The sequence below is a fragment of the Eleutherodactylus coqui genome, chromosome 3, assembly GCF_035609145.1.
Source record: "Eleutherodactylus coqui strain aEleCoq1 chromosome 3, aEleCoq1.hap1, whole genome shotgun sequence".
In the NCBI taxonomy this organism is placed as follows: Eukaryota; Metazoa; Chordata; class Amphibia; order Anura; family Eleutherodactylidae; genus Eleutherodactylus; species Eleutherodactylus coqui.
Genome location: NC_089839.1, coordinates 95,086,978 through 95,114,065, shown reverse-complemented (window position 1 = coordinate 95,114,065; position 27,088 = coordinate 95,086,978). Strand labels below are relative to the sequence as shown.

The 27,088-nt window shown below is 42.5% G+C and overlaps 1 protein-coding gene across 2 annotated transcripts in view; it reads left to right on the top strand.

The window, feature by feature from the left end:
* LTBP1 (latent transforming growth factor beta binding protein 1) overlaps positions 1-17,992 on the top strand; it is a 373,900-nt gene extending 355,908 nt beyond the window's left edge. For both annotated transcript variants that reach the window (XM_066595882.1, XM_066595883.1), the window contains 2 exons: positions 13,713-13,865; positions 16,987-17,992. In XM_066595882.1, the coding sequence (XP_066451979.1) occupies positions 13,713-13,865; positions 16,987-17,159 (326 nt within the window). In that variant the 3' untranslated portion in view covers positions 17,160-17,992. The remainder of the gene's footprint in view (positions 1-13,712; positions 13,866-16,986) is intronic.
* The last annotated feature ends 9,096 nt before the right edge of the window (positions 17,993-27,088 follow it).

Here is a 27,088-nt window from a genome sequence, read left to right as displayed (position 1 = left end):
ACATCCCCTAATCTATCTCTTCCCCATTTATCCTATTTCTACATCTAGAACCTGATCACATTATCCGCCATACACCCTAATGCACGTCATATTTTGTACATATATATACAGGTAGGTGATCGTCCCATGCAGCTGTATGTATAGCACTCTATTTATTTAAAAGATGGCTGGACCATTGTAGAGAACAAGCACTTGCACCTCTTGTGTCACCCCTATTTTCTCATAGGTTGTAAGCCCTCCCTCATCAAACTGTTTGTCACTGTAATACTGTGTGCAATGTCTGATTTTGTCTATTGCTATATCCACTGATTTGTAAAGTGCTGTAGAGTATGTTGGCGCTATATAAATGAAGATTAATGCCCCATTTAGACGGAATTATTACACTGGACAACAAAAATGCACTTTCAAATTTTTTCCTTTGTCAAAATTGTTAAACCACTCTAATTTTGGGTCGAGAAACTTGAATATGACATTAGATTTTGTTTATTAGCTCTGATTTTTAAGACATAAACTACCCTAAATTTGGGTTGAAGAAAATGAATGTGGCATTATATTTTGTTTAGTAGGCCTAACTCTGGTTTTATAGATACACTAACTTTAAATAAAAGGGGTTAATCATGTGAACAGATTCTCTTTGCTAGTCACTTGTACTCCTTTTCTTGGGCGTCTCTTGTTACCTTCCAACAGTAGTCTGCTAGCAGAGAAGCTTCCATTTTCTCTGATACCTTTGTTCCATTTTCGATATATCCTGATGGAATCGCTCTCCATATTCGTCACTCACGGCACCACAGTTGTCTAGGAGGAAGTCCAGGTGGGAATGTAGGAAATTGATTTTGAGCGACATGTTGCAACCTAATCGATGGTACTTTTCTAGAAGTTTATTCACAATCTCAACGTAGTTATCAACTCTTCGATTTCCCAGGAAGCCATGCATGACATCTTTAAATGCCTCCCATGCTGCTTTCTCATGACCCTGAAGAACTTGCTCAAAGTTTTTATCTTTAAGAAGATGACGTATCTGCGGGCCAATGAGGATGCCTTCCCTAACTTTAGCATTACTGAGCTGTGGAAATTGTCTTCTGAGGTACTTAAAAGCTTCTCTACCCTGGTTCATCCCCTTTACAAAGTTCTTCATGAGTCCAAGTTTTATGTGTAGAGGGAGCAAAAAAATGTTGTTTCTTTCAACCAGAGGATCATGCTGGACATTTTTCTCTCCGGGGCTGAGATTTCCCCTTGGGGGCCAGACTTTTATCCTGTAGTAAGAAGACCTATCCCGACTGTCCCACTATCACTCATCTAACCTTGCGAATCTGAATAAAGGTACATACGTTTAACATAAATGGGCTACATCTCAAAGCCAAGATATAACTCACAGTTTTCACTGTTTACCAGTGTTATCGTTCAGAAAATTGTTCAAAGAAAGAAACTGAATGATAATCGTTCTGTTTAAATGTGGGCAAACAACTTAACTACAAATGAGAATTGTGAGGTTCTTGCTCATCGTTCAGTTTCCGCTGGCATAAAAAGCAGCGCCGGCTTGGGAACTTATCATACAGTTCAAAAAATGATCTTCAGTGTGTCACATAGAAATGTGAAATACTGAATGAAAAGTGCCCGAGGATTGCACGATGGTCAACGAGGATCATGCCATCTAAATGGGCTGCCCAAGCGCAAAGCAGCTGGTGATGAGATCACCAGCTCATTTCGTAGGCAAACAAGAATTGCAACATGCTTGGCCTGTGTGAAAGGGCTAGGGTCATAATATATAGTACAGGACAACCAATGGGTTTGGCATATTGTCAACAACTATTACCGTCACCCCATAATAACACAAATAAATAGATAGTTGCTCCGAAATTTGCTAAAGAACCACAAAATAAGGAATACAATGCTATCCTAAAAATAGTTTTTTTTAAAATCAAATAAAAAAAAACACAAAACCAAATAAGGAGGGTCACAGAAAAATGTGCATCCATCAGAACCAATAAAGATTATTATGCTAAACAAAGCAACACTACTCTAAGGCCGCCTCTCCACGGCTGTGACGGAATATCGCTAGTGAGGCGGCGGGAGCACTAGAAGGTCCCCACTATGAGCCTATCTAATTGATAGACTCATTGTGGAGAATCACAGCAAATTGGACATGCCACGATTTAAATCACGCGAGCGGAGAATCGCTATGATTCTCCACTCATGGACATTGGGCTGCACTTTCCATAGTTATCCTATGGAAAGCGTGTCATGTGAGGTCCGCGGGTGATTTATCGCTGCGGATCTCGCTATGACATCTTACCCGTGGACAGGCAGCCTAAGGCTTCTGCTTTGGATTATCGCTGCTTTACTTCAATTGAATTCAGCATACAATACCAGCTGTGGCGACTGGGCAGTGTACGAAACTATCGACTTCCAGCAGAAATACAGCTTTGTGCACGCACACTGACTGACCGGAGGTCCTGAGCGGTGGTGGACCCATTCTGATCTGATGTTGATGATCTTGAGGCTAGGTCATCAGTAGCCAGACGTTGGAGAACCTTTTTATTTTATTTATCTTTGAATTAATGTGTTGGAGGGAGAAGGGGTATAATATGAAATATGTATAAGTGGATTCTTATATTCCATTGCCAGAATGTAAAGAAGTAGAAAGAGGGGACAACCTGACTCATGCCATTGCTGATCTTAATGGACAATGATAAAAGGCTATTTACACATAGATGGATAAGTGTAAAGGGAGTGGATGTGACCCAGGAATCGTGCACCCATGTCAGTTTGCTAGTGTGCCACTCCAAGGAAACGTTTCGTGAAAATGGTTGCAATGAAGGGTGAAAGTGTTGCTGTAAAACCATCGTGAATAAACCTTGTATATCTCATTGATGTTATCGGAGTACTGCTCCTTTTTACCTTTTGTTGGTTATCAAAGAATCCCCAGTGGACCCGTTGAAAGCCTTCTCTGAATCGACCGGTGTAGAAGTGGTTTTCACACTCCATGAGAAAGTGTTTTATTTGTATGTCCTGAGCCTTTTGACCTTTTAAAGGAAGGGCAGGATTGAGGGTTTTACTAAATAATAATTTGATCTTTACATTGATTATGGAGATGGGTCTTTCTCTGGCCCATTTCACACACATGCAGTCTTCTGTGATGATTAAAATCCCTGGTAAAGATCTCCGTAGGGATTTTGTAAAATTTTAGCAATTAACTCATGAGACACAGAACTTTTCCAAGAAGTAGTAGACTTGGCCAAGCTGATTTCTGGTTCTGGATTATTGGATACTTGGATAATTAACAATGTTCAATACATTTCTAGTCAGTTGACACTTACAGTTTAATTATGATAAATAAAATATTTGTATTGAGGAATATAAAAATAATTTAAATGCAAACTTTAATACTGAAATTTTACTTTTTGGTACGCCTAAATGTGTACATCTATGTTCAGTGTGGAGTTTTGCTGCCCTCTGCTGACAATGAGGTGTCCTTTGCATTAGCTAAATCTATTTCAACTACATACAAAGGAAAAATAAAGTTTTTTTTTTTACTTAAATAGGTCTACCAGAAGGAGTCCACAGGTTGCATTCATGTATTTGAAGTAACAGTTTTTCATTTAGCCCTTTGCCTTTTTTTAGTCACACAGACTGAAAATTCATCAAAAACACAACCAAATTTGCACTGTGTGAGTAAGACTTTACACGGGCTGGGCATTAGGAAATGGAGGACAGCGTTGTGTAACTTTTCATAACAGTTTAGATATCCATTTTTTGTAAAAAATACCATCCCTCCCCTAGAAGGAGTTGTTGGCATTGAATAAAACTTTCTCTGTGTGATTGTAACATTGATGTAAGTAAGTGATTACATATCAGAGCAAAAGGATCATTGATTGCAGGAAACTGATCCCTTGAAGGGAGGATCTCTAATCCTGTTGTATCGCCTCTAGCTTGGATACAAAATATGATACGGGCGAGCATGGCGGAATACAGATTCCATATGGTATCCTGTGGCATATTGCTCCACATTTTCTGTAACTGAGCCTCTAGATCGTGCAAACTCGTTGGCTGTCAAAGTTGGTGTCCCAGATGGTCTCATACATGTTCTATTGGTGATAAATCTAGTGACCGGGCAGCCTCAGATGTGTGACAATGTTGTGGAGACATTCCTGAGACCCCATTGTGTGTGCGGCTGAGTGTTATCCTCTTGGAAGCCACTGTGACTGCAGGATGTCCTGAACATATCACTGAGCAGTCATTGTCCATCGTGCCACTACTAGGCGTGACCGACTGTCATATGTGATGGCCCCCCAGACCATCACACCTGCAATGGGGGCAGTGTGCCTCTCCATAGCAAAGGCAGGGTTGACGCACTCACCCCTATGTCTCCAGATTTAGTTTGGGTGTCGTCAGTACTGTGGGGGGTCTGGAACGCAGACCGAAATGCGAATGTTGCCTGTATCCAAATTAAGAGGAAATATTATATAGAGTACTCATAGTTGAGAACCATAATGACCCACTATACACAGACTTAGTAAATCAGAATGAATTCCGTTTATTGTTGTACATTGCTAGTTTATATGCAAGTTGGAAAGAAGGCGTTTCCAATACCTAGTTTCATTCTACTTTTGCTGACCAAACCCTCATTCCAACTGATTATAATAGGGCTGTAAATCAAAAGCCTTTTAAACAAAAGGTATCAACAAAGCTGTTTGAACTATACATAAAACAATTACATGTGATAATAAAGGTTGTCTCCTGGCTGCCTGAGTACCTACTTAATCAGAATGTAATCTTAAAAATCCATCAACAATTTGCACATCAAAAGAGGGGACATTGTTTCTACTTTTCACATAGACAAAACTGGTCCAGCCACCTACTGGGAGTCAGCACAAAGTTGGTAAGTTGGTATTCAGTAAGATAGCTGAATAAAATCTAATTAATCATACATTTAGTATTTTAAAATCAATATTCAAATAAACGCTTGAATATACCTTTTTACATATGATTCTATATCCAAATTCTACTAGCAACTTCCGGAATGTTTTACATATAATACATAACATTATATAACCAAATAACTAATGTCACATTTATTACACTGTTTCCTTATCTTTCTTATGTTAGGTTATTGATTAATAATGATTGACCCCTATCATTCCCCCATTTGGACATCAGAGCCACCATTATCTCCTGGTTCTGTCACCCATAGGTGCCGGGTTCCCAGGTAGGAATGGTGCACTCTATGTCCATCAAGATATGAAGACATAATATCAAATATTGCAAGTCAATCAAGTTTACAATACAGTAATCTTAGATTTATCAACATCAATATCATCATAGTCATATTAGACATTTAAATGGGTGTAGAAAATCGGCATTCATTACATTTAGCTACACATGAAATTATCACCTTTATTGCAATATATATACATAAGATTATCATTATTGCTTGTAATATATTTTGTAAGACTCCCATGAACCAACCTCCTAGCCCCGAGAACCAATTGGCAGGGTTAAGAAAGCTAAACCACCCCTGATCTTCATCTTGTTTTATGCTGGCAGCTATTTTCCCTAAGTTATTGATTCTTTGGTGTATGGATTCTGAGTGATCAGAGAGGTTAAAACAACACATCCCCTCGAATTCCTCACATCCGTGGTTTAGCGCAAGTAGCAAGTAATCTATGGTGGCCCTGTTCTGTAGTGCTGCTTTTCTAACTCCCTGTATATCTAACAGAAGAAGGTCCAAAGCCTGAGAAGTGGTATTCAGACCTTTTACCATATCACATGCTAGACCATTAATTACTCTTGTGTTATATTGGGCCAATCCAGGAACACCCACAATACTGACAGCAAGTGCCGTATGTTCCGAAAAACTCAGTAAAGTGGGTGGTCCTTCACACTTGCTATCTAGCCCCTTCACCTCCCGTCTTCGTCTATTCATGGATCCCGGGCTGTTAGGTTTTTGGTACATTAGTATACTTAGCCTGGACAATGCACACGGTCCTCCTGAAATATTACCAGGGATATATGTATAAGTCAAGTTGCCGCAAGACAGGACCCATCCTAACGGCAGTTTGACATGTTGGAAATGACTAGGGCTTTTAATTGTACTGTTGCATTGCATAGTATTGGTCAACTGTCGGCACTGACTAGTCGTACGATTGCAAAGTATTTGAGAATCCTTAGTAGCTGTTATTTTTGCTGTCTTAATTTGTTGACATTTCCTGATTTCATTAGGGTCACAAGTAAAATTATAACACACTTCAGCCAATGCAACATTTCTCACCTGAAACCGAGTCATATTCATCCAATGTTTATGTTCAACGGTATCGCAATGGGGACAATATTCATATATATTAAGGAAGGTGTTTTCCTGAACAACATTGTCATCTTCTACATCACTATCATTGTGTATTTTTAAATATATGTCTCGAAGAGTCTTTACAGGAGTGGGGACAGATAATAGACAAGTCCGCAAAATGTCCTCTCCACTCCTGAGGTTGGGCATACACATGTGGGAAATATTTGCCCATCCAGTCCATCGCTTGTCCATGTGGATCGTTCGTAGTGGTGTTTCCCAATAAGAAGACAGTCCAATAAGACAAAATGTAGATGTCAAAGTCAAAATGTCCATTACCTCCCCCACCCAAACAACGCCGGGATCCCACCCATCACTTTTCCTCTGGCTCGGGAACTTTCTTGCAGTGGGAGGCATGTATCCACTTTTACAGAAGTAGGTGTTGACAACAGAACTTGGTATTGTCCGTCAAACCTTGGGTCCAAGGCCTTTATTACGTGTCTTTTTGCGACCACCCAATCTCCAGGTGGCAAGAAATGAGTCCCCTCTAGGTTGTCAGGGTCTGGAATTGGGGAAAACACTAGATCGGGTGTTATTTTCAGTTTACGACATAGTTCTTGTACATATTCAATAACCTTATCACACCCCTGCTGTAGGGCCTGTGGATGGTACAGGCCTAATCTTGGCATAGAGCCAAACAACACTTCTTTTAACTTAAGCATATAATTTTAGTTCTTTCAACTTTGTCTAAACTCTGCGGGTGGTATGGAGTGTAAAACGCTTGTTCCACTCCCAGGCTGACATCACCTCTCGCATCACTTAACCTGTAAATTGTGTACCTCTGTCACTCTCAATTGTCTCTAGTACCCCAAATCTACATACAAGTTCTGACACAAGTTTAGCCACTGTACATTGTGCGGTGGCTTTGAACAGGTCCACGCACACAAGGACGTACTCATACCTGCCTTGATTTGGGAAGCTGGATGTAATCGATTTGTAATCTCTGAATAGGATACAGTGGTCACTTCACATGCCTTCACATATGCCTTCGCCAACCTGTCCAACCCTGGAGCATACCATACCTTGTCCATAACAGAAACCATGGCATTCAGAGAGGCATGCACTTTCCCGTGAGCTAGGACGGCGAGGTGGGGGTAGGCAGCCGCTGGTACATCATCTACGTCCCGTAGGACGCCAAATCCCAAATCAACAAGAGTGGTGGGACCAAGATCCAACTTACAGCACAAGGGGTCTTGGGTCCTGTCCTAGGAGAGCTGCAGCCTTGGCTGCCCTATCCCCTTGTTCTTTGGTGACTGCCCCTGCGTGTGTGCTTTAACCTTTATTATGGCCACCTGTCCTGGCAACATGATAGCTTAATGGGCTTGCCTTGTGCCGTGAGAAAGCTCCTGGACCGCCAAATGGGTCCATAATCGTGTGCAGTACCAAAGGCGTACCTGGAATCAGTGTAGATGTTAGCAGTGGTACCTTTCGCAATCGTACAGGCCTCAGTTCCTGCGCTGACATGTGTGGCGGCAGTGGCTTTTGTACAAGCATCTCATTCAGTGTGACTACTTCAAAACCTGTTACAAACCTTCCTTTGTCATTCAGGTATCTAGATCCATCCACGAACATTTCAAGGTGGGGGTTTAGGAGGGGTTTGTCAGTGACATGTGCGAACCCAGCTGTCACAATGCGAACCTTGTTGCAAAAAAAAAAAAAAATATATAAAAATTAAATTTAAAAATTTTGAAATTGCTGACCTGCAATACCTGGATCACCTATGTCAGATATCCAGTTCCTTGTGCTAAGCAATGACTCAGGAATTGGAGTTTGTCTTGGAGGTGGCTTACTATTTGTCAGGACCTGCGGAAAGCTGAGTTTCTGCAGTAGCTATCAAGACAAATGCATGAGCCGGATCTACCAAGAGAGCAGTTAGTTTACAAAACCTCCTCTGAACTGTCATTTGAGGTCTCAACCCGTATCGATCCATCCGGTGAAAATTTGATGGATGCAGATAAGGCTTGTAAGATATCAGTACAAATAACAGACATGAATTACAACAAGGCAGAATAATCCACAAACATGTATTCATATTGGAATATGATATTCTTTAAGCAAATTCATTATTAATCTGATCCTGCCTGCAATGTCTCATCAAATTTGAGAAGGGAAAAAAAAACTTCCTAACTGCCCAAGCTCCTCACCCCCTCCTTTGTAGACAAAAGAAGGATGAAACATTACCTACTTTTACATTATCTAGCTCCACCCCTTCGATGCTGGTCGTTTGCATGTCTCTCCTACAGAACATTCTCTCAGAGACAGTGCAGTACTAACAGCATTTAGCAGTGATATAGACGTCCAACCAATCACAGAACTGACATTTACCAAAAAAGCAAAAATATATATATATATATCTTAAAATCCCTATGTTCTCTATTTTTAAGACCGTATAATTCACATAATTCATTACAAGTTTCTTATTTCATCAGCGTCTGTCTTCCTTTCTATGACACTGAATTTTATCTCTATGAAACAGAACAATAGCTAAGATATTAATAAGCAACTAAAACATTCAGACTTTAAACAGCATTAATTATTAGTAATTACAAGACGTATACTTCTCTCCTAGGCTGGTCTGTGTTGAGGGTGGAAGACCTCTTCCTATTGTTCTTCCCTCCCATCTCCTTACATCACCTAGCTCCACCCCCTGTGGTCTGGCTCAGTGTTTGGTCTTTCTTGCCTCATTTAGTTTCTAGCCACCGGACAGTATACACCATATAACACAATCTAACTCTCATACGGGCCCTTCATTAATACACACACATAAAGACAAAAACATTTGCATGTCAGTTACTACTTTTTAAGTGTCAGTACTTCCTCACTTGTCTAAAAGTGTCGGTACTTCCCAACCCTGCTTATTTCCCTCGTCTCTACTACTTCTCTTATGTTTATTTTTATCCCAATCTGTGCCACAATAGTCTTTCACATAATTTTAGATTATAGTTCCCACTGCCTTCCCTGTTTTACATCTGCTTCTATATCACCCTCCGCTCCCTGCATCTCTTTCTTGTCCTCATGCTTCCACTCACTAGCCTAGGATCTAGTGAGCATAGGCATAACCGGTTTGCACCGAGGAGCTCCGCAAGCAGGGCAGCTCTCTCTCCAATCCGGGTTCTGTTGTCCACAATGCCAGCAGGTCCATCCCTCCAGTCCAATGTTTGACCTTGGAGTGGATGACTTGGCATAGGGTGGGGAGGAGACGGTTGGAATTGAGATGAAGGAGGGGGTGAAGATGGAAGAGGGAACTGACCCCACAATGAGAGAACATTATATACCTGTGCTTTGAATTCTTTTCTCATTTCATTTTTAGCTATTGAACAGTATATATATAATACAACATACTTCCTGTGTAGCCAAATATAACCAATTCTTAATTCACATTTCTTTGCAAAGACAAGTAGGTCTTCTAAAGCCCAGTACTCCCCACCCTTTGAAATGTATCTTATCTTCTATAGAACACAGAAACTTCTCCAGACAAATAGCTGTATAACTGGTTCCACTGCCTGTAAACATCTTCTAAACTGCAAATTCACACTCACTAAGGGGTTTTTGTTTTTTTTTTTTTTCATTCCTATACGGACTGATAATATGTGAAGTAGAAATTGGGATTGTATTTACTGTACACCAGACTTCCAATAATGAGCGAATTATGTATAGATAAGAAAAACTCTTAGTACCGCGGTTTTTACACGATTCGCTCAGAATAGGCTACCCAATGACAAACACAATACAACTTATGCCCATTTCTACCCACATACTTATATTCACCACTCCAGATAGCAACTATTATTACCGTGCATTGTTAAACCTTCTACCTTTCCTTAACTCATTGACTTGCTTTTTTTTTTTCTATAACCTTCAGCTAAAATTGCTTACATCAACTTTACACTCAGGAAAAAAAAAACCAAAAAAAAAAACCACCCAGTATATATATACTTCATTGTTCTTTTGAACCCCCACAGATGTGAGTGGGGTATAACTTTCTTACACTTAGAAATTAGACATTACAAGAACACTAAGACGTACAACAAAGATTAGTTTACATAACAACAAGACTTACAAGACAAACAATAGTGGTTATTTGTCACATAATTGTCCACAGATTTTGCATGAACTTACTTTATGTCCCAGAGGGACACAAACTATAAGAGGATTCCCTTTCTCTGATAACCCCTTACTGCCGTATCTATACTTGCCTTAATCCATCTGTCTAACATATTTTTATACAACCTTTTGACTATCTCTGAATCTTTTCCCCAAACTTGCTGGTCTAAGACTCCCAAAATTCTAAACACCTTACTACATTCTTCTTCCCACAGCTAACGTGCCTTCTTTGTCTTTTACTATTTCTCTAGCTGATTTCCATATAGGCATACTACTTGCCCTGTACGTTTCCCATATTGTCTGTTTCTTTATCTAAACCGGCGTCTCTGATATCTTTCATATGCTTTTTCCCGTACTATTGCCAGAACCCATAGTTAAAGGTTCCCGCTTTTCTAAGTCCTATCTGTCTATATATTTTATACGTTTGTCTGCATACGTCTCCCCCTTCCCTTTCTCTTATGGACTTACCTCTTGATTTACCACTGTAACACAGCATTGAGGATGCATACGGCTTTCCTCAGATAAATCTGGCGGTCCCTTCTGCCAAGTCCGAAACTGGCAGGATAACTATTTATTTTATTTCCCACTATTCATCACTAAGTAAACAGGACCTGATATCACCTAGTAAACTAAGGACCCCTGGTCCCTGGTCCTGGAATAGTTTTACGGACTCCTTAAGGGGGGGTTTAGGGGACTTCTGGTGATATTATAACAGACTCAGTAAAAGCAAATTATGGCTAACATGACACAGACTATCAACGTACAGATTTCAACAATTACTACAGGCAACATGGCAATATACACACAAGGGTTCTTCCGTCTAGCACGGTCACTAAGAACACCGTAAATAACAGGCAGAAGCGTCCTATATAACATACAGCAACTCACCCCCTGTCGACACGAGGACTGAATGAAGTCAGGAGAGCCCAGAGCTTGAGTGGCAAGTCAAGAGCTTACCGTATACCGGTGTTTTGTAGATCTGGGGTCCCGTGGCCTCTCGTCCGGCTGGTCGGCAGGTAGTGTAGTCAGGTATCGGCTGCAGGTAAGGAGTTAGCTTCTGCCCCACTTGTCGGGCGCCAAATAAACTGTGAGGGGGTCTGGAACGCAGACCGTAATGCGAATGTTGCCTGTATCCAAATTAAGAGGAAATATTATATAGAGTACTCATAGTTGAGAACCATAATTAACCACTACACAGACCGTCTAGTGATCAGAATGAATTCCGTTTATTGTTGTACATTGCTAGTTTATATGCAAGTTGGAAAGAAGGCGTTTCCAATACCTAGTTTCATTCTACTTTTGCTGACCAAACCCTCATTCCAACTGATTATAATAGGGCTGTAAATCAAAAGCCTTTTAAACAAAAGGTATCAACAAAGCTGTTTGAACTATACATAAAACAATTACATGTGATAATAAAGGTTGTCTCCTGGCTGCCTGAGTACCTACTTAATCAGAATGTAATCTTAAAAATCCATCAACAATTTGCACATCAAAAGAGGGGACATTGTTTCTACTTTTCACATAGACAAAACTGGTCCAGCCACCTACTGGGAGTCAGCACAAAGTTGGTAAGTTGGTATTCAGTAAGATAGCTGAATAAAATCTAATTAATCATACATTTAGTATTTTAAAATCAATATTCAAATAAACGCTTGAATATACCTTTTTACATATGATTCTATATCCAAATTCTACTAGCAACTTCCGGAATGTTTTACATATAATACATAACATTATATAACCAAATAACTAATGTCACATTTATTACACTGTTTCCTTATCTTTCTTATGTTAGGTTATTGATTAATAATGATTGACCCCTATCAGTACCCAAACTACCTGAATTTGTTGCTGAAGACAACCAGGTTCCACTCCATAGCAGTTCAGTTTCATCGTTCACGGCACCACTGCAAACAGAGATGAGTGTCAAAGGCCGTACATGTAGTAGGCACTGTGAGATGAAATGTCCTTCAGCCAAGCACCTATAAATGGTTCTGACGGACACAGGGGCCTGTAAGGATGGTGCCATCTGTCTCTGATAGTAAAAAACGGAACACTTGGAGCTATTCATGATTGTTGGACGATCATACAATCCTCTCTACTGGTGATCTGTTGAGGGTGTCCTTAGTCGGTCACCTTGTGTGGGTGTCCTCACATATCCACTGGTCCCAACACCTCCTAATAGTCTGGTGAGAACGGCCCAGATGGAGGGAAATTTCTCAATATGACCATTCAGCTTCTCAGATTACAATAATGCGCTTCTCTCAAATTCTGTTACCTGGGCAAAATCTTTTTAATTGTGTCGTAGAGGTGTCTAGTGATCAACAAGCTCTACACAAGCGGAAAAAGAGGTCACTACATACAAGTAGTCATTGAGAGCCTTTTTATAGGCCAAGGGTGGAGCGAATTTCAGGGCTTCAGGTGGCAAGACCATTCATCTATACGTGCCACAAATGTAATCATTTGCATATCTGCCTGAGATGTAATTGCCTACCTTGTTTTGCAGCAAAATGACAACTACTTATATTCCTCCCTAGACAGACTCCTTACCACATCTTCTCCGCGCTGATCTAGTCCACCGGGTCATCTCACCACAATCCCGCAGGATCCTCTTCTTCTTGTTATTAAGCATGTATTTTTCTTACTGCCTGGCAATGTTCGCTACATCACTGTGACGTTGCGTTCACTGGCTAGGAAGGAATGCTGATCTATTGTAGTGACAGTACACATTCGCAGTCTCTGCAATAGCTCGGCACCCCCTGCTAGGCTGTGAACACTGCGTCACTAGTGACGTAGCGTACATTGGTGGATAGGAAGTAGAATGCCTATGAATAGACGCTTCGCCACAGGAAGGAGAGCAATCAGCCAGCTGGAGGTGAGGTGACTGCCCCGGACTGCAAGAGCCAGGAGAAGATCGGGAAGGAGAATATGATGTAAGTAGATTGCCTGGGGAGGAATAGGTGAGTATAGAATTTTTTTTTAATGATAGAACTGCTTTAATGCTTCCTGTATTCATCACAGTGACAGGGGTCCCAGGAATCAACTGATCATCAGGAATCCGAGCGGCAGATCCCCAACAATCATAATTTTAAAATGCCTATAATACTGTTCATGGTCATTGTATTATAACATGTTGATTCCTGGTATCATGTTAATAAATTGTGTTCCATGACTATATAGAATATGTAAGATGTGACGTGTCTCATTTATTAACTGCACACTAAATATCCACCTTTTGAGTTGTAATTGTTCTTTGTCCTTAAAGGTGAAGACAATGACAAGTATGAGGAACTGCAGGCGGAAGAGTGTGGCATCCTTAATGGATGTGAAAATGGTAGATGTGTGCGGGTACAGGAAGGATATACTTGTGACTGCTTTGATGGATACCACTTGGACATCATGAAGATGACTTGTGTTGGTAAGAATAAGATCCATTCTTTGCCAAGATAATATGAGTCTATGATTCTTCACAATGAGAAACCCATACAACACCCTATTACTGCTAATAGCATATTTTAATTTGTATTACAAAGTCCCCATTGATGTCAATGGTCTGCAACACCAAGCCTGACCACTGCAGTGAGAACGAAGCTGTCTGATTCCTCCAGAAATCAGCTCTGTGTATTGAGTACAGTGGTGTAGCGAGCAGCTGATCAACAGGGTCCCCAGGCAGTGAAACCCTGCCAATCTACTATTGATGGCCTGTCCTAAGGATAGGCCATCATTAGCTTACCACTGGACAACCCCTTTAAGTGAGTTGTTTAGGATATGTACATGAAAATTACTCCATTTGCTTTATACAAAAGGGCATCTTTCCATGTAAAGACATTATAAATCTGTGAAAGAAAAAAAATCTTCTATCTAAAATGAATCACATGTATAGTAGGTACCATATGGCCCTGTAGCCCATACAGCAGTGCACGTTAGCCCAAAGGTGCAATGAATGCAAACCATTCGCAATAAATGAAAAAGTCACGTTTGCAGATTTTTCTGATGCATTAAACATATTGGCTTGTCAATGAGTTTATCTTTTAGCTTTGAATAACACCTTTTCACAGTTTTGGGACACATCTGATAGGACCCGCTCAACAGATTTTGGTAGTTTGCAATGTAGAGAACTGTACGTTGTATGGACTACACATCATTCTCAAATAGTCACTTATGTTAAGGACATGGATTATATTTGTGACAGCAGACAGGGAAGGTGGTGTTGTCTCCCTCAGTAGATGGAAATCCACAGACTCTCTAATTAACTGGATACCCCTCCCAGGCCTGGGGTAAAGTTGCCCTCTTCCTTGTCTCTCCACCTCCCTCAGGCAGCTGTGGCCTATTGGCTATGCTGGGGTCGAGTGTTCATGCATCCCCAAGCAAATACCTCCCTCTCCATATATTCAAAGTCAGGTCGGGCCAGTTTTATGTTTAAAAACACAATTTTTTATTAAATAACACGGTGAGTATAAACAGTTTCCGCAATCTCCAGGGAATTAAACTGTTAATAATAATAATTTTTTTGTATAGCGCCAACATATTCTGTAGCGCTTACAAAGACAGGGGGAATACAGAAAGACAAAAGTACAAAAATTATAGAACCAGGGTTATATAGTAATCAGTTGATGGAAACAATAGGGGTGAGGGTCATGCTCCAACGAGTTTACATACTACAAGTAATGGGGTGAAAGCGAAGGTAAAGGGGCTGGTGATGTGCATGGTATGGCGAGGTGCAGAGTGAGGGATGCTATACACAATGGTCAGATGTTCAGCCGTGTGACGGCAGAATCGGTATGACTGCAGGGGCAGTTGATGGTGGCTTGCAAGGATTGCAGTCAGTAGGTCAGGGAGCATGTTATCAGGCGGTGTACAGAGGGGTTTGTTTAGAAAATGCGGTATGCCATTCCTGAAGAGGTGCATTTTTAGAGCATGCCTGAAGTTTTTTGAGTCCTGGATTGCCTGGGTAGCCTTTGATAGTGTGTTCCAAAGGACTGGTGCTGCTCTGGAGAAGTCTTGGAGGCGGGATTGAGAAGTTTGAATTAGAGGGGTGCACAGTCTAGTTTCGTTAGCAGGGCGGAGACCTCGGGCTGGGTGATGGATTGATATGAGGGAGGCAATATAGGGTGGCGTTGCGCTGTGGAGGGCTTTGTGGATGAAGGTAGTGAGTTTAAATTGAATTCTGTATTTAACAGGTAGCCAGTGCAGTGACCGGCACAGGGCAGAGGCGTCCGAGTAGCGGCTGGATAGGAAGATGAGCCTGGCTGCTGCATTCAGGATGGATTGCAGAGGGCAGAGTCTGGTGCAGGGGAGGCTGATCAGCAATGAGTTGCAATAATTGAGCCGAGAGTGGATGTGGGCAAAATAAGCGTTTTTTTAGGTTGTCTACAGTGAGAAAAGAGCGGATTCTTGCGATGTTCTTGAGGTGCAGCTGACATGTCGGGCAAGAGATTGGATGTAGGGGGTAAAGGAGAGATCGGAGTCGAATATGACCCCAAGGCAGCGGGCGTGCTGTCTGGGAGTTATGGTGGCACCACACACTGAGATGGAGATGTGAGGATGAGGTCAGTTAGTAGAAGGTGGAAATACCAGTAAGTCAGTTTTAGAGAGGTTTCGTTTTAGGTAGAGAGAGGACATAGTGTTAGAGATAGTGGATAGATAGTCGGTGATGTTTTGGAGGAAAGGTGCAGAGATGTCACGGGAAGAGGTGTATAGCTGGGTGTCGTCAGCATAGAGGTGGTATTGGAGGCCAAATCTCCTGATGGTTTGTCCAAATATTTAGCACTAAACAGCATTCCGTAGTAAGGGTTTCCCTTAGTTGCAGGAGATGATGGAAAAGACTCCCAATGTAGTTTACCTCTGATATGGGCCTGAGAAAGAAGATGAGTTTTGCTGCAGGATACAAACGTCCAGGCCACATGCGTCTAACAGTCTTGGTCACCGGAGGTAACCACACGGTTGCTGATCTCAAGAACAAGGATACTGCTCTAGAAATATACCCATTGGGCTCAGAACCACAAGAATACTCTGGTAGCTTGCAGAGAATCTGGAGGCGCAACACCATGGTACAGTCCTCCATAGAAGGACCAGATGACAAATCTAGCTTTATCTCTAAATGGAAGTCCTTTGAAGAATAGGACACATGTGACCAGAGGTGTAACTTGACCCTTCTGGGCCCCAATGCAAAATGTGTAACAGATCCCCCAAATATAATGTTTTATTCATAGCACTGGGCTCCCTATATGGAGAAAAGAGGTGATATGGGCCCCCCTAAGGTTCCTGGGCCCGGGTGCAAATGCATCCTCTGCATCCCCTATAGTTATGCCCCTGCATGTGACCCTCCTGTTTGTTCTTGCAGTCATCGACCCACCCCTTAAAGTGATAGTACATTTAATATAATGAACAATAAAACATTATAAAATGAAGGGGTAGATTACACGCTTGTGTTGTTAATGTGAAACCACTACCCCCTTACAACAGCAAGACAAAATGTAATATAGCTTTATAAAAGGCAAAGACTGTAGAGCTAATTATCCTTCCATGTTCTCCTGTAGATGTCAACGAGTGCAATGAGCTGAACAGCAGAATGTCTCTCTGCAAAAATGCTAAGTGTATTAATACAGAGGGCTCCTACAAGTGTGATTGTCTGCCAGGCTACAGACCATCCAATAAACCCAACTACTGCACAGCAATAAACTCAGAGAGAGACGACAGCGAACTGGAGTAGAACAGGAGCAGCTCCAATTTCTCAGCCCGTATACTCTGCACTGTATAAGGAAAGGAAGCTGTGTAAGTTACTTGAGATGCAGGTGGAACCTTGAGCAAAGGTTTAAGAGTGGAAGCAGCATTATCTGGAAGTGGAATGTGATGTCTAACTTACTGTGCATCAACTCTACAGACCAAATGGACACATTTTCTCTAATGGAAGAAACCACCCAAGTATATATAGTCTGATCTTGCATAAATTTGTTGATAAATAGACAAAGCGATGATATTTTAAGCTGGTTATTATTATTATTTTGTACTATTGCTTTATTAATTTGGCATTTTATTAGAGGTGGGAGCATTTTATAACACTTATGACGATGCAGCGCATTGGAGACTGTACCATTTCAGAACTGTTGAGAACTCTTTTTTTTTGTTTTGTTTTGTTTTCTATGTTAACTTGGTGCAGACCCCCCGCAGGGCAATTTTCTATGGACTCTTTCAACATGGTTCTGCTATCAAATATTTTTATAAACTTCCGTCTGCCCTGTGGAGCAGGCATCTTTTTGTTTTTATTCTTTACTTTTTTAAGTCTTGGCCGGAAAATCATATTGATTTTTTTACTCTGCCTTTTGTCTTCTACTGCACTTAAACTCTTTAGAACTTTTCTTGCCAAGTTTCAAAGCTGCTGGAGAAACATTGCATCCCGTAATGTACATTAAATTAGATACATACGTTTCCCTGTCCAAAAATTGATTTGTAAATTGAATATGAAAAATACAGACATCTTGTTTGAGTTTCTTAACATATTAAAGCTGTATAATAAACCTCAACAATAAAAACACTTTATTTTTATTTTTGTAGGATATTCATATATGCACTGATTCATCTCCAGAAATATGAGAGACTGCAAACATGTTCTCATAAAAGCAGGGCTGTGCATAAGGTCCACTACAATGACAATTTATACTTACCAGTAAATTACCCTAAAGTGTATTCATTTCCTTAGTAATGACATACAATAAGAGTCAGCCCTGAATAATGCAATAAGACTAAAGATAAAAGAATAATATAGAGAGTTAATTATTGCTGCAATGCATCTATGGCTGGATTTATGTATACGGTAGGCATCTATTGTTGACCCTGGGGGAAAAGAAAATTACATATGAATACAAGGAATACAGTACTGTTCAAATGTGCAAGTGTAGAAAAATGCTGCAAAGCAAGATTGTTTTTTAAAATAGACGTATTAATAGTTTATTTTTGTCAGTTCGCTTGTCTTGCCATTAGTTTATGACCTGTGACATGAAACTGTCTTCCACAACCTCATCTTTTGTAGCAGAGTTTGGCTCTACCTCACCCAGTTTTAAGCCTCCTACTTGGGAAGAGGAGGGCAGCCTGCAGTTGACTCCTTTATAACAGATTCTCAGTCTAGGGACTCGTTTACATAGGCCAATAAATCCTGTATCCAGCAGGAATCCGAATGATTGTCTTTCAGTGTAAATGAATGCTCCGACTGAACATCAAATGGGAATTTGCTTCTCGTTCGTCATTCAGTTTTTGCATGCAGAAAACTGAACGATGGATTGGCCTGTGTAAACAAGCAGTTGGTCACTTAAGAACAACGGTCTGCTTACTGTGAATGGAAGTGGCTGAGCCTGAATGATTCCCGGTCCGCTCTGCCTCCATGCACTGAGCGATGCGAGTTCCTATGTAAAAGCACAGGAACAATTTTCACTGGGGCAACCTGTTGGACATATGTGCCTGGCAGGTCGTCACATGTAAAAAAGGATCTAACATAGTGGCTAATACTCGTATCCACATAAATACAGTGCTAGAACCAAACTCAAACTGCAAATACAGCCCTCAAGCTCATAACATAAATATAGTACCAGAGCCAAGCTTATAAACCCAACACTAGAACTGAGCTCATAACATAAATACAGCATCAGAACCAAGCTTATAGCATAAATATGCAACCAGAACCAACCTCAATACATAAATACAGCAAAAGAACTAAGATTATTACATAAATACAGCCTCAGACCAAAGCTCAGAAGATAAATATGGCTTCAGAACTAAGCTCAGTACATAAATAGTGCAGCAGAACCAAGTTCATAAGATAAAGCACGAGAAGTGAACACAATACATAAATACTGTATAGAACCAAACTTAGTATAAAACTATAAAACCAGAACTAAGCTCATTACGTAGATATAGCACCAGAACTGACCTCAATACACACTGTATATACAGCTCCAGAACCAAGCTCATAACATAGCACCAGAACTAGGTTTGGTATAGAGGTCATTTGTAAAGCCAGGTTAACTCACTACCATATAATTTTACACCCTGCAAAATGGTATCTTCCAATATAACCAATGGGACCTTTACAGGTGTGGAATATTTTGGAAGACACACCTGAAACCGCAGAAAATTCCGCACTAAAATCTGCATGTATACATGCGGGTTATGGAGCAGAAATCCATAGTAGCAGATTAAGCTGCATCTTTAGATGCATCTTGCATAAATATTCTGTGCGTGTGAAAGGACCCTAAGAATGGTAAGGGTATGTGGGAGATGTTTTACATGCAAGAATCCCCCTACCCATCATCACACTGTAGACCATTTGTGTGACTATAGTATTGATCAGAGGCAGAATAAATAATGACATTCCACCAAATGTCATAGGTGACAAAATCTCTGATTGGAGACATTCACTTTCATTTCTCTATCTGGCCCAGACCATCATGGCGACTTCTGTCAATGGATTGTCAATATAGGGCTTATTGCTCACGTCTCTGGCTCCACCTTTTGCAGCACGTAAACACACTAAAAATATGCTACACACTGCAGTGTAGATCAAACAGCTTGGTAAGAAACATATGAAAGCCATGTGAAAGCCTCTGCATTCGTAGCACACTGACCAGAATTTTTTTGTTTGGTCAAGTCCTTCTCCACTCTTAGGGCTTATTCACATGTTCCGCCCCGTCCCGCCCCCTCCATTGCAAATAGTGGCAGAGGGCGGAGAGGGGGTGGGAGCTCAGTGCATTGCTCCCAGCCAAGCCCGTCCCCTCCCCCTGCAGAAAGGGACACCATATATCAACCGGGCGTGAAAACCCGGCCGATATACGGATGTGTGAATAAACCCTTTATTATATAAGCCACACTATTAGGTCAAGAAGAAAAATTAATGCTAAACACCGTCAGAGACAGTCATACACTTGATCTTTCTGTCATGGGCAGGTATATACTACCGCTACACTGAGACCAAAATGACTAATATCACCACCTATACAGCGACCATATAGTGGTCACATATCAGTATTACAAGAGCACTCTGCAAGGTATTATCATGCTGCAGACTATATAAGAATATGGATCAGACACAGTAAAAGGCACTTTACACAACTTATAAATCCGGTGATTCTCAGTCTTCTCTATTTGTAGTTGTCCACTTTCTGTCACAGCCCCATTCTTCTGAAGACTACAGACTTTGCTGTCCCTTGAATCTCCAGTTTAACTTCCACCCATTATAATAACACTAATTAGGGCCATAGACCATAATCCTACATTAATTCACCCCCCGACTAGATTGCTCCAATTATTCAGTCCCCTAATTTAATTCAAACACCAATCTCAGACATTAAGATCATAGACCAAAATCCTAACACAATACGACCAAAAATAATCACATACCAGACCAATGAATCAGACCCCTAAATTAAAGTGTTTTTCCAGGGAAATACTGCTGATGACCTATCATCAGGATAGGTCATCAATAGTTGATTGGTCAGGGTCCCGAGCGACCGACCCTAGTCAATCAGCTGAGCTGGTGCATGCTGTCAGTGTTGCAAATACACAGAGGTCGGAGTGGAAGCCTCAGCGCCGATTTCCAAGTAGTGGCCAGCACTTGTAACTGCAGGCATGGCTCCTATTGTTTTCGTATTGATTGCCTGCTGTGCCTGAGGATAGGTCATCAATAGCATTTCCGTGGAAAACCCCTTTAATTAAACTCCAAATCCCTTAAAAAGAGCTAAGATCAGAGGAAATTTAAAAAAATATCAAACCATAGACCAGACCTCTGCAAATACTTTAGCTCCAGATGCCTCCATACTGGGTCTTGATACTGTCCTAGAGCTGAAGAGGAGACCGGAGGTTATGTTGGAAACAGGAAAAATGGACAAGAGTAAGGATCTGAGCAAGTTCAACAAGGGCTAAATTGTGCTAGCTATACAGATGAGTCAGAGCATCTCCAAAATGACAGGCCTTGTGGGCTGTTCCTGGTATGTAGTGGTTAGTACCTACCAAATGTAATCCAGAGATGGACAACTGGTGAACTGACCACAAGGTTTTGGACACCTAAGGCTTACTGACACATGTGAGGAGTACAAAGACGTGCCTATCTGCTGTGTTTTCATGGAAAACCTAATGCCATTCTAATTGCTGGAAATGTTAATGCTGTCTATAATACGAGAAAGGTGTCAGAACATGTAGTACATTGCTGCTTGCTGTATTTAAGGCCTTATTCACACAACCGTATGCGTTCTTACACTCGCCCCATTGTGGGCAAAAATCACGTGAATAAAGAATAGCCTTGATCAAGTCCCGATCCTAATTAGCGTTTTCTCGTCCATTTACAAGGGCGGCTGTGGTATACCAGCGAAAAAACATGCTGCTGCGTGGAAATTCCTCGGTCGGCAGAAATCCTCGGAATGACTACTAATGGTTAAAAAGGGGCAGCTGTCTTCTTAGCCTTGAACGCAGCTAAACTCCTCCCCTTCCTTTTTTCAGCTGCCATAAAAGCCTATGGGAGCCTCCAGTGTATCTCAGCAAAAGATAGGGCAATACCTATCTTTTCACACACTGTATAAAATGTGTCGCCATTTCAGTCGCCGATGTCCTATTATTATATTATGTTTTTCTGCACTCAAAAATTGCTCATCTGAATGAATACATTGGAATTCAATGCTTCAGATGGTCGCGGTTTTTTAACCCAGTTAAATTAGCCGCACATATACGGTCATGTGAATAAGGCCTACAGCTGTATGGGCGCAGATTGGTCAAGACACCCATGCCAATCCTGCCACTGCTGAAAGTGGCTGTAATAGGCCTGTGAATACCTGGACTGGAACATGGAGCAATGGAAAATCATGTGGATAGCTGTGTGTACGAGATGGCAGCTGGATGGACTATGGGAAAGAGGCAAGTCCAGGGTGGTAGTATGATGCTCTGGGAAATGGTCTACTAGAAACCTTGGGTTCTGGCATTAGTGCGGTTGTTACTTTGACACCTACCTAAACATTGTTGCAGGTCAGGTACACCACTTCTTGTGGTGGTGGCCTCTATCAATGGGATAATGCGCCCTGCTACACTGCAAACATGGTTCAGAAAGAAATCTGATCATCTGTGGGATATGCTGGAAATTAAGTCTGGACATAGAGGACTCCAAAGATGATCTGCTAAAGTCTTGGCGACAAAACCAACAGGACACCTTCAGAGGTCTTGTGGAGTCCATGCCTCAATTAGTAAGAATTGTTAAAGGAGATGTCTCGAGGAAGCAGTTAATTTTTTTTTTTGCCCAGTCCCCCCCATTAAACACACATTACTAAGCCCCCCTGTAAATGACATTTCTAGCTGGTTCGTACTTACCGTTCCAGCGTTTCAGCAAGTTATAAAAGTTTCCTCAAGATGGCCGCCGGCTCTTTCCCAGTCGCTCGCTGCAGCCCGACGTGCGCGCTCCCGAGACGCTGCCAGCTGTGTCTCCATGGCAACCGGACGCATCGCAGCCGCCGACCAGACGCCCCGCAGCCGCCGACCAGACAGCAGGTAACCGGCGCTAGCCCCCGGCTCCCCAGCGCTAGTTCCCCCGGCGCCCCAGCGCTAGTTCCCCCGGCGCAGCGACAGCCCCCCCGGCCTAGCGACAGCCCCCCCCGGCCTAGCGCTAGCTCCCCCGGCCTAGCGGCAGCCCCCCCGGCCTAGCGACAGCCCCCCCCGGCCTAGCGCTAGCTCCCCCGGCCTAGCGGCAGCCCCCCCGGCCTAGCGACAGCCCCCCCCGGCCTAGCGCTAGCTCCCCCGGCCTAGCGGCAGCCCCCCCGGCCTAGCGACAGCCCCCCCCGGCCTAGCGCTAGCTCCCCCGGCCTAGCGGCAGCCCCCCCGGCCTAGCGACAGCCCCCCCGGCCTAGCGACAGCCCCCCCCATCGCAGCGACAGCCCCCCCCCGGCCTAGCGCTAGCTCCCCCGGCCTAGCGACAGCCCCCCCGGCCTAGCGACAGCCCCCCCCGGCCTAGCGCTAGCTCCCCCGGCCTAGCGGCAGCCCCCCCGGCCTAGCGACAGCCCCCCCGGCCTAGCGACAGCCCCCCCGGCCTAGCGCTAGCTCCCCCGGCGCAGCGGCAGCCCCCCCGGCCTAGCGACAGCCCCCCCGGCGCAGCCCGGCGCAGCGGCAGCCCCCCCCCGACCCATCACTTACCTGGGAGGCTTCTCGGGGCTGCTGGGCTGGGCTGGTCTTCTCCGCTGGGCAGCTCCAGTTTCTGCACCTTCCTCTAACAGAGGATGGTGCAGAATGGCCGCTTCAGCGCGCTCCCGAGCAGTGACAGCTCGTCTGCGCATGCGCAGAAGAGCTGTAGCGGGGAGCACACTGAAGCGGCTCGTGCTGAATGGAGAAGACCGGACTGCGCAAGCGCGTCTAAAAAAGCAAGCTGCCAGCGAATTTAGACGGAACCATGGAGACGAGGACGCTAGCAACGGAGCAGGTAAGTGGAATAACTTCTGTATGGCTCATATTTAATGCACAATGTACATTACAAAGTGCATTAATATGGCCATACGGAAGTGTATAACCCCACTTTGTTTCGCGAGACCACCCCTTTAATAGTTTTGCATTTCACTGTCATCATCTGACCTTGAAGGGGTTGTGCAAAGTTATAAAGTTATCCCCTACCCAGAGGATAGGAGATAGCTTTATGATCAGTGGAGGTCCAACCACTGGGGCCCTCACCAATCTTCAGAATAGAGATCTTAAAAGTCCCCACATCAACGAAGCAGTGATCGTGGATGCGCACTGCAGCTCCATTCATTTCAATGGCAGCGCAAGAGATTGATAAGCGCTTGTGATTTGCAATTTCCAATGCTTCTAGTGAAATGGAGTGATGGCACAAATGTGTGATCTCTATCCCCTTTATGTGGGGACATTCGTGACCCCTGTTTACAGGATTGGTTGGGGATCTCAGTGGTCGGACCGCTGCCAAACATAAAGTTAACTCGTATCCAGTGCATAGGGGATAACTTTATATCTTGGCTCAACCCCTTTCAGTGAGCAGCTTTTAACACCATCTCATTTTTAGGTCAAACATTATGTGCGGATTTATTTTAGAACATCTTTAGAGTTAAATGATAAAATTCTGACCACTAGGGGGCAATAGGTATATGCAGGGGCAATGTTTTGGACTCAATAATGGAAGAGCTTTAGGAAATGGAAGCTACAGCTTTTTTCTATTATACTCCAGCCCTTCTTCCATTACTCCACGGTGCAGTCCTGATGCTCACATAGTAGTCACTTTTGTTCGTGGACAGGGGTTGCAATAGACATACTGACACTAAGCTGCAGCACATTGTGTGTTCTGACACCTTTCTACTACAGCCATCATATTGTACTACAGTAGTTTTTCTATGGGCCTTAATCCAGTTGTCCTTCCTTGGACTACTTATGGTAGCTACTACTAACTACATACTGGTTACTCTCCACAAGACCTGCCATTTTGGAGATCTTCTAGTAATCACAACTTGGCCCTATTTCCAGCTGTTGGCATATTAATATAAAAAACGGACTGCTCATTTGCTGCATACTATATCCCACCCCTTGACAGGCGCTAGATAATCAATTTTACTTCACCCCCTCAGTGGTTTTAATATACTGCCTAAATTCAGAGGTAAGCCTCGGAAGGGCTGATGTGAATGATAACCCCTGTACATGATGCTTCAGACAATTAATAAAAACGGAATCTTCACTACATGCAGTAACAGTATTCTGCCACAAGATGTCCTCCAACCCAAGAAGAAGAGTCAAGTGCTAGCTCCAACATGAAAAAGCTCTTCTTCCTTTCAGCTCTAAGCCATTTAGTTACACGCAGCAGGTAAATCAAACATATTTGTCATGGAATATGAGAGTGGAAGCTGCATATAGCATCCTCTCTGCAGCACCGTTCAGGGTCTGGGGTCTGAAAAAAAGTCCTCCCACCCATCACTAAGAAGAGATGTGGCAGGAAATGCCTAACGAATGTTTGCAATAGTTATGATCCTTTCACATGTGCGGAATTATTCCACAAGAACATCTCAGAATATTCAGCACCACGTCTGCACGGATTATTAAGCGGAATGAAAATGGCCGTATTTCTTCCACCAATTCTACATCAAAATCCGTATTGAGACGTGCAAATTTGGGTGTGGAATTCCGTAATGTTCCTGTGCAATAATTCGGCCTCTGTGAAAGCACCCTAAAGGTTATGTCCACCGTAAGCACTAATTTTATTATTTCATTGCATCGTAAATGAAAAACGAAGCAACTTTGTGAAAGATTTTAACCTTTTCACGACCATGGGTGTTTTCTGCCCAGTTTCTCCAAGCAAAATTTCAATTTTTTTGCGTGCTGCATTCTAAAGGCAACTTTTTTTTCATAATTTCTTAGTCTAACCCACAGTTTCCCCGCTTTTTTTCGCGGGACACTTTCTTACACTTTTTAAATTGGAGTATACATCCTTTAATTTGGGGGGAAAAATGCATTTTTTCACATTCTGTTTAACCCCTTCCCAACCACATAATATACTCGTCATGTAGTTGTAAAGAGTGTATAAAATGGGCTCAGAAGCTCTGATCAGGGTTCTTAACAATGCAGATGCTGTGGTCAATGCATCAAAGCAGCCAGCCAGAGGGGGGCCCCATCTGGCACCACATGATCCTGCAGACATTTTGCCATGGATTTGTACCCACCTTCTTGCTAACCTACAAATGTGTGCTATTAAGATATAGGGAAGAGATGGAAGGTCATATGACTAATATGCTAATAAGGCATTTCACATTTTCCTCTTGAGACCAATAGATGGCGTACTGCTTATATAGCAGCAGACATGCTTCAGGTTATGTGCAGCCTTTGTTGGCTGTTTGTTCTTAAAGGTGTTGTCTCACTTTCAGCTGTTATGTTGGAGGAAGCAGACAGCTCTGTGCATTGTGCTCAAGTTGGAACTGCAGGCTGAGTCCCATTTATTTCAATAGGACTCAGCCTGCAATACCAACCCATGCCACTGCATAATGTATGGAGCTGTCTGTTTCCTGCGGCAAAACAGCTAGAAGTGACACAACCACTTTAAACAACAATGTAAAGTCTCTCTGACTAGTACATGGCATTAATACAGGACATCCGAGGAAAATCTGAGTATGTTTGGTTGCCCTAAATTTGCCCCAACAACAATGGAATAACAATTGGATACAAATTATAGCTACAAGTGAGACAATCCATTTCGTTAGCTTCAGATTTGTTATGCATATTTGGATTTACATTTGTGGGATATTAAAGCAATCTCTAATTCAATGTTTTCTGCTCTAGGATCTACACATAGTGATAACCATGTCTTTCTCTGCCTTCAGCTTTGCATCAAGTTGGTTTAAGGACTTGAGGGTTTATACACAAACCGGTTGCTAACAATCTCCTGTCTTCGGGTACTGTTATATGAGATGACTGTCAGTTGCAAGCGCCCAACCACAATTCCAATAATCATTGCTCCTATGCGTTAAACAGGAGCGATAATCACTCAGTGAATGGAGATAGAGCGCGCTGAAGATCTCTTCCGACCGCCCACCTCTATTCAGACAGGCAGTCGTTCATAGATGAAGGATTGCCTGTATAGATAGGCTGAGAAAGACCCATGCATAGGGTCGATACGTAGCTGCTGCTTGCCTC